Below are 7,799 nucleotides of genomic sequence, written 5' to 3'. Positions count from 1 at the left end.
CTGTCCTCCCCAAGCTGAATGGGGCGGCCCTGTCCTGTGTGTGCATCCATAGGTGTATGTTTGTGTAGATGCGTATTAAAGAGCCTGAAGCTCTGAACAAGTAGCCAGGGGCTGGGAGGTGGCTTACAGTTTTGCTCCTACAGCCACTTCATAGCCTAGGGTTAGAAGAAGGGCCCTGGGGCAGGTTCAGTGGATACTTTCCTTGATGTAGAGTAATAATGTGAGGAGAATCCTTAAAACACATTCACTGCTCCACTTTTTTTTATTAAACATAAATATTTTCATCCCCAGATTCCACCCCAACACACACACCTGTGACAGTTCTCACCCTATTTTTACTCCTTGAGCCCAATTCTTCCAGGGCCTTTAGGAGGTTGGAAGGAATCAAGATTGTAACTTGCCCTCTTGACTTCACTTCCATTGGCCAAGCAAATTGCACCTCAGGGAGAACAGGATAGGACCTGGTCTAGCTTCCACCTTCATCTGCCCTATGCTGCCTCTCTTATTAATGCAGGTGGTGATCCTGAAATATCTTCTTTCAGTGTCTGAAAACAACTTCCATTCCTGCCCCTAACACCCATCACCCCATGTCCCCATCCCTCTGCAAAAAGCTCATTTGTCATCTTGAATATCTTTTGCATAGGAGAATAGGTGGGCACAGTGGCCATCTTGCTCCCACTTGGGGCATCCCCTTAGCTGAGCTCACTGTAAATCAAGGATCCAGACAGTTGTAACGATCTTTCCCTCCCCTCAATGTTCAGTTTTGGAGAAATAAGGTTACCAACTTGTTCTGGTTCCTCAGAAATCAGGACAGTCCATTATGGCAAGCTGAAGATCTCAGGACTCTTCAGTCACACATGAGTCTGGAGACGTGGGTGGCCGGATGTGGGGAAGGCAGTATATGGGAAGGGGGGAGTCCTGGGGGCTAGATCTGGGGGCCCAAAGGATGTGGGTTTCATGTAGCTGGTAAAAGCTCGAGGATGAGGTGTGGTGAGATAACCTGCCCGGGCTCTATACAGTCTGCAAGGGGGGACCATGCCCAGGTGTGGGTTGAAGTCATAGAAGGTAGGGGTCCCTGGAGGTCCAAGAGGGGAGGAAGGGGGCAAGAAGAGGCCTCCTCCAGGGGCTTCACCAAGGCTCAAGCTCACACTGACTCCTCGGACCTTGTAGTAACCATTGGTTGGGTCCTGAGGGGACAAATGGGACATGTTAAGGAATGTGGAGAACATGGGGAGTGAGGGTCACTGATAGAGAGACACACTGAGATAAAGTCAGACCTAGAGAGAGATTAAAAGACATAAACAGGAGCAGGCAGAAACCCAGAGGTAGAGAGACAGACATATAGACTGGTAGGAAGACAAAGTGGGACAGAAAAATGAGAGACAAAGGGCCAGAAGGAGATGGGCAGAGAAAGGCAATAACAGAGGGATACAGGCCTGCTGAGGGGTGGTGGTGTAGAAGGAGATGCAGAGGGAAGAAGAGAGAGATTCTTCTTGAGACTAAGACATTCATTCATCTTCACAACAGTCCTGGGGCTTTGATTCTGTGTCATGTCCTGTGCAGTTGCTGAAGGCATCTGTCACTAGAAGACACTGGCCCTGTCCTCACGGAGCCCAGATTCTCAGAGTGAAAATGGCAAATCACCTGAGCCCAGAAGGGTCAGGTTGTGATGGAGAAGCACAGGCAGGATTTCAGGCTGTGACAGGGGAGCCCAGGTCAGAGTGGTGCTGGCTGTGACAGGGGAAACTGATAATTAGGGCTGTGAGGAGGGAAGCATGGGATTTCTAGAACAAGAAATGATAGAGCTGAGACCAGGGGGTGAAGAGAAATAGGTAGGTATGGGAAGGAATGTGGAAGTATTTCAGGTCAAGAGAATAGCATGTGCCAGCTACAGAGGAGGGATAAGGGATCTGGACTGGGGACTGGGGTCAGTGGGGCCCAAAAGAGATGGAACCCCAAAGAAGCAGCAAATCTGGAGAGGTGCGAGGCCAGTGTGGGATCTGGTAGGTGGCCTGGCCATGGGGGAGGCAGCAAGGGAGAGGCATCCTGGGATGCGACTGTGATGGGGAAGGCACAGGCAGAGCTAAGCCTGGTCTGGAGCTCAAGAGGGAGGCCAAGGCTGGGACAGATAAGTGGGAAGAGTCACTGAGTATGCACCCAGGCAATGGAGGTGGGTGAAGCAACCCAGAAGGCAGGGAGAAGAGGTAGAGAGGGCTAGGTCCCAGCTGTGGGGCAGCAGAGTGAAGAAAAGGGGTGGGGGACAGAAGCAGGGAGAGAGTTGGAGACAGTGAAGGGAGCCCTTCCCAACACTCACCTTGGTCTCCAGAGCCTCCTCCTCATCCAGAACCAGGTCACTGTGGTCCGTGTGTACGATGGGTCCCTGGGGTAGGGTGCTTAGTCAGAGGGAGTGGTCAGAGGGTCCTCCTGCCCCAGTGCTGGACCCTAAGGACCCTCAGCTGGACAACTGATGCAGGCAGGGGGGATCAAGAGCACTGAGTAGCTGGATTCAGGAGAGTAAGGGCCCTAGGGACACATTTGGTCTAGGGAATAATTCAGTCAGGAGCATATTTGAACTTGGGAGACATTTGGGTCTGGGGTCACTGTTGGGACTTGGGTTTTATATGAGTTTGGGGGCCCTGATGGGAGCGTAGTTGGGACCAGGTTACAATCTGGGGTCTAGAAGCAAAGTCAGGTATGGGGACCCTGACATCCTACCTGGTCCTTGCCACTGCCGGTCTCCTCCTCCTCTGGGCCCCGTGAACTGGAGCCATTGCTGCTGCCTGGGATTCGCACCAGGTTCTTTTGCTTGGAGAAAGTAGCTGAGGCCAAGGACAGTGAGGGGATAGGGGTAAGTGATGGGGCAGGATCACAGTGTGGAAACCAATAAGCAGGAAGAGAGAGGGCTGGGCAGGACAGGATCAGGAGCCTGGGACCCAGTGGGAATGCAGGAGTGTGACCCTGAGAAGGTGCATTAGGGCATGAGGGAGCAACCAGGGCCTTCGGGTGAGCCCAGCCTCTTGGGGCCAGAAAGGTGAGACTGTGCCAGGTCCAGGCCAGGCCAGTCAGAAGTGGGCAGTGAGAGTGTGGGGTGCATGTGGAGGGCCTTAGGCACTGACCCTTGCCATGGCGCCAACAGCAGAGAGCCACCCCTGTGATGACCATAAGGAGAGTTATGGCTGCAGAGGCCACTCCAGCCATAATCCGCAGTGTGGGCAGCAGGTCTGCAGGGAAAAGAGGGGACATTCTGAAGAACTGGGGAATGGGATCTCAAGGTTTGGGTTGAGGTCTCTGGGTTCAAAAGGTCACCAAGTTTGTAGTCCCCTGGCTTGGGGTCCCTGGGTTTAAGGGCTCATTAATTTAAAGTTCCACAAGTTTAAACTCTCTGGCTTTAGGCAGCCTTAAAGCTTGAGGGGTTTTTAACTTTGCAATTCCCCGTGTGTGGAGATTCTCTTCTTTGGGGGTGCCTAAGTGTGAGGGGGAGGGTCTCTCAGTTTAGGATTGTGTACTTGAGGGAATTTATTGTTTCAGGATCTCAGGATTCAAGGGACTCATGGGTCTGAGACTCCCGAGGTTTGAGGATCCCTACATTTGGGAGTCCACGGGTTTAGGGATTGCGGCGTTCTGGGGATTTGGGATCCTCAGATTGGAGGTCTTCAGGACCAGGGTCTCACCTCTACGGCCCAGGCTGACCCGGGTGCCTCCCTCACCCAACCGGTTCCGGGCACTGCAGTTGAAGCCCCGGCTAAAGTCGGACTCCTGGGTCCCCGAAATGTGTAGCACAGAGATCACGCCCGGGCCCTGTTCCCCGAGGTCCTCCGGGGCTGGGAACGTCTCCACCAGGAACCGACCCCGCGATCCGGCCGCCAGGAAGCCCTCATCCCAAGACCAGACCTGGGGGTACAAAAGAGGGAGGACACTGAGGAGACTGGAGAGGGAGGGAAGGGGCGGGCAGGGTGTCAGAGGTGGCCATAGCTGTTTTGCGGGTCCGGCTGAGAGCCGCGACGTTTCCTTACCACGGCTTCAGGGGCGGGGGAGGCGAAGACTAGACACTGGAGGCGGGCGGGGCCCCTCAGGAAGGCGGGAGCAGAGTGCAGGGCGGTCACTCTCGGGGGAGCTGTTTCGGAGATTGTGGGCCAATCAGAGGAGAGGCCCCGCCCCCTCAGGACCGCCCTCACTGGGTCCGGGTCCCACCCGCAAGGCCAGCCATGTGAAGGCCACGCCTACTCGCATTTGGACCTCGCCACCCCTGCCCCGTAGTATCCCAGCACCTGCCCGATCCTCCAGGAAGCACTGCTTTCTCACCGTTCACAGTCAACCTGGCCTCCGCAGCGCCGCCCCCCAGGCCCGAGAGCCCCGGCTCTGCCCTGCACACATAGTCGCCTGCATCCTCTGGCTCCACCGACAGAAGACGCAGCGTGCTCCCGGAGCCCAGCACCTGGGATAGGGAAAGGGGGTCAGGGGTAGGGCCTTGAGAGGAAGACAGGTCCACCGCCAGCCACCGCCACAGGCCCCAAACTCCGCCTCACCTGAGCGCCTCCGCGGCGGGTCCAGGTTACCCGTGGGGTCGGGTTCCCGCGCCAGGCACAGCTGAAGGAGGCATCTTCTCCGACGTCAACTGACACGGGTTCAGGTCTCGCCTGCAGAATCGGCCCGACTGGAGGAGAAAGAGGAGAGGTCCCATGACAATGGAGAAACGCATCTTCTGACCCAGGATCAGTCACTCAGAAACGACACCTTCCAGGGTCCCAGAACAGGCTCGCAGCCACACATCCCGTCCCCGCCCTCGCTCCGCCCCTGCCCTCGCCCCTCCCCTGCCCCGCTTTGGCACAGGCCCAGCACAGCCAAACCCTGCCTACCTCCGATTCCCGTCCCACCTCCTTCCACAGCCCGTTTCAGCCACGCCCCATTTCAGCCCGCCCCAATTTGGCCACGCCCCGGCTCACACTGCACGTCCAGCGCGGTGCTGCGGTTGGCGCTCCCCACCGCGTTGCTGACCTCGCAGGACACTGGTTCAGTCAGGAATGAGGCGTCCGCCACGACCTCCAACACTGGCCCGCGGGCGCCGAGCACCGGGGAGCCCCCCTTTGCCCACCTGCGGAGGTGGTGGGGCTGTTAGGTGTTGTCCCAGCCTGATACTTCCCCAAGCCTGTGCACCCGGCTGGGGAGAGGTGACCTTCGTCCTCACCTATAGCCGGTGACAGGAGGTTGGGCCGTGGCCTTACACAAGAAAGTGACTTTCTCTCCCTTCTGCACAGTCTGTGGTTCTGCAGACAGTGTAACCACTGGGGGGTCTGTAGAGGTGGGGCAATTGTTAGTGGTGGGCAAGGAAGGACCTGGAACACTTCCACTGATGAGCTAAGATTCTAGTTCCCAGCCCCTTCACCCCAGGAGTCTGGATCCCCAGTCTCCTCTTCGCTTTGAGCTCAGAGTCCAGGCCTCCAGTTTCCAATTCCCCCAGAGCTTTGGGTCCACAGTCCCCCACTTCCTCATGCCCTGGAGTTTAGACATCAGCTCCCCTCTTTCTCCAAGGATCTCAGGCTTAAGGGCCAGTGTCCAACTGCACTCACACTGCAGGTTTAGTGTGACAGCTGTATCCTTTCCCGAGGGCAAGGCCTGGCTTCGGGCCCGGCAGACCAAGGTGGCTCCATCATCGTGGCTGAAAGGGGTCAAGAATAAGATGCTCTCCACTGAACCAGTGGTTCCTTCCTTCAGCAGGGTCTGGAATGAATAATAATGATGATTTTGTCTGCCCCTTATATAGCACTTACTGTGTGTCAGGCACTTCTGGGTATTTATAGGTATTACTGTATTTAATCCTCACAATTACTCTAGGAAGTGCATACTACTCTCGTCTTCATTGTACAGATAAGCAAACTGAGGGACATAGAGTTTAAGGTATTAGCTCAACATCAATCAACTAGTGAGTGACTGAAATAGGATTTGAACCCGAGTAGTTTGGCCCCGGAGTCCTTATCCTTAATCACACACCAAGGGTCCCAACCCTTAAATTCCTACCTTCCCATATCCTTTTCTCCTCTGGATGAGAGTGTTGTCTGAGTGGACCCCAAATTTTGCTGAATGGGCAAGGCTGTCACAGAGACTAGGACCTGACCTGGTGGAAGGTGGCTCCATCCAGCCGGACCCCATCTCGTAACCACAGCAACTCAGGGGTCGGGTGGGCATCCCCACGGCTTCGGCAGGTCAGATTTGCAGGAACTCCAACAACCAGAGACACAGAGGGAGCACCCAGCACCTGGGGGGCTTCTGGGGGCACTGTGGGGTGGATGGGGGTCAGAGCTGGACCCTGGACCCAGAGACCCTGATCTTCCTAGTTCTAATTGACCACCCCTCTGGGCTCTGTGGACTCTGATACTCTCAGATAACACTGGCTACCCCTGGGCTCTCTGGGGGAAAATGGACTGGATCCTCACCCAGCACATGAAGTTGGGCTGGTCGAGAGCGGAGGCCTGCTTGTGTAGCCTGACATTCATAAGATGCTTGATCCTCTAGCTCCACAGGTCTAATGTGGAGGTTATGCTGGCCACTGGCTGCATTCCCTGATATCCAGTACCGAGACCACCCTGGAGTCAGGGAAGATTCAGACACATCATAGTTCTGAGTTCCTGGCCCCAGGCCTCCATCCCCAGATATCCCACACCAGAAAGACACTAAAAAGTGGGTGCTGGGCCAGAGAAACTCTAACCACCTCTCAATCCAGAGTTGCAGGAAACATGGGGGTAATCAAAGTCAGAAAAAGCAAGAAAACAATTGCCATAAAAGTCAGATTAGAAATACCTGTGGGGTGTGGAGGAGAGGGCTATGTTAGGGGAAGGGGATACAGAGGGCTTCTGGGGAGCTGGCAATCACCCTAGGGAGTGGTTACATGGGTACCTACTTTATAATTATTTGGCAAATCTTCCATCTATGTTTTGTGTGCATTTCTGCATTTATGTGATATTTTACAATAAAAATTAAAATCCCCAAACCCTATGGGTCAAACCCCAATAAGACGCTAAAAATTCAGGATTCCCAAATGTCTGAGTCCATCATATTCCCAAAAGTTGAAAAATATCAAAATAGGAACTTCAGGTACAGACTAAGCCCAGCACCCCCACCTTGAGCCAGCCCCTCCCTGAGTAGAGAGAACAGACTCACCTGGCAGGTCCCTTTCACCCCCTAAAGCCAGCCCATCCTTAGTCCACTGAACCAGCCCCCTGTACGCTCCCAGTGCACAGGGTAGCCGAGCCTCATCCCCCAGCAGTACCACCAGGTCTTCGGGCTGTTGCAGGAAATGGGGCGACAGGCCTAGGACAATGGGGGCGGGAGGCAGCACAGCAGAGCTTAGCACATTCAAGAACTCCCCCATTCAGGATCCAGGAGTCCAAGCCCCAGGTCTTCTTTCCTGAGACCAGAAGCCCAGGCTCCCAGAGTTTTCTTTCCACAGACCCAGGAGTCTGAGTCCCCAGTTCCATCCATTCTAGTACAGTGGCAGCTGGCAAACAAACCTCCCCCACATTTATTTATCCCCACCCTCGCCCTTCCAGGTACCTGCACGCCCTCTGAAGCAGAAGAGGAGGACGAGAACGGCGGGGACCAGCATCCTTAGTGTGTGTCCCCCAAGATCTCGCAGACTTTTTGCAATGGCTTCTCTGCCAACTCCTTCCTCAGCAGCACACCTCCCACCACCCTGGCCAGAGTCCCCTTAGCGCCCGACTTTTCGTCCCAAGCTAGAGGTCTCCCTGTCTCTGGGCTGGAGTTCCCCAAGTCTGCCAGACGCAGGCTCGGACTCTGAAACGCTG

The 7,799-nt window shown here is 55.2% G+C and overlaps 1 protein-coding gene across 1 annotated transcript; it reads right to left on the bottom strand.

Annotated features, from left to right (window-relative positions):
• Positions 1 to 7,799, bottom strand: KIRREL2 (kirre like nephrin family adhesion molecule 2). Its single transcript, XM_057493061.1, has 15 exons — positions 7,549 to 7,799; positions 7,156 to 7,305; positions 6,432 to 6,581; positions 6,113 to 6,273; positions 5,568 to 5,718; positions 5,186 to 5,291; positions 4,944 to 5,092; positions 4,527 to 4,654; positions 4,303 to 4,435; positions 4,014 to 4,114; positions 3,672 to 3,891; positions 3,117 to 3,221; positions 2,716 to 2,819; positions 2,315 to 2,380; positions 1 to 1,187 (listed from the first exon to the last, which is right to left on the bottom strand). The coding sequence occupies exons 1-15, from the start codon at positions 7,598 to 7,600 to the stop codon at positions 852 to 854; spliced, it is 2,112 nt and encodes a 703-aa protein (XP_057349044.1). The 5' UTR covers positions 7,601 to 7,799; the 3' UTR covers positions 1 to 851.

Source organism: Manis pentadactyla, chromosome 15, assembly GCF_030020395.1.
Source record: "Manis pentadactyla isolate mManPen7 chromosome 15, mManPen7.hap1, whole genome shotgun sequence".
Taxonomy (NCBI): domain Eukaryota; kingdom Metazoa; phylum Chordata; class Mammalia; order Pholidota; family Manidae; genus Manis; species Manis pentadactyla.
The sequence above is the reverse complement of the archived record's forward strand: the minus strand, read 5'-3'. Positions and strand labels throughout refer to the sequence as shown.

Excerpts from the sequence above, each read along its gene's own strand:
- KIRREL2 (XM_057493061.1), bottom strand. The coding sequence starts at position 7,600 with ATGCTGGTCCCCGCCGTTCTCGTCCTCCTCTTCTGCTTCAGAGGGCGT. Across the intron at positions 5,719-6,112 it reads ATGGAGCCACCTTCCACCAG|ACCCTGCTGAAGGAAGGAAC; the intron begins GTCAGGTCCTAG and ends TATTCATTCCAG. Across the intron at positions 5,292-5,567 it reads TGTCACACTAAACCTGCAGT|ACCCCCCAGTGGTTACACTG; the intron begins GTGAGTGCAGTT and ends CCACCTCTACAG.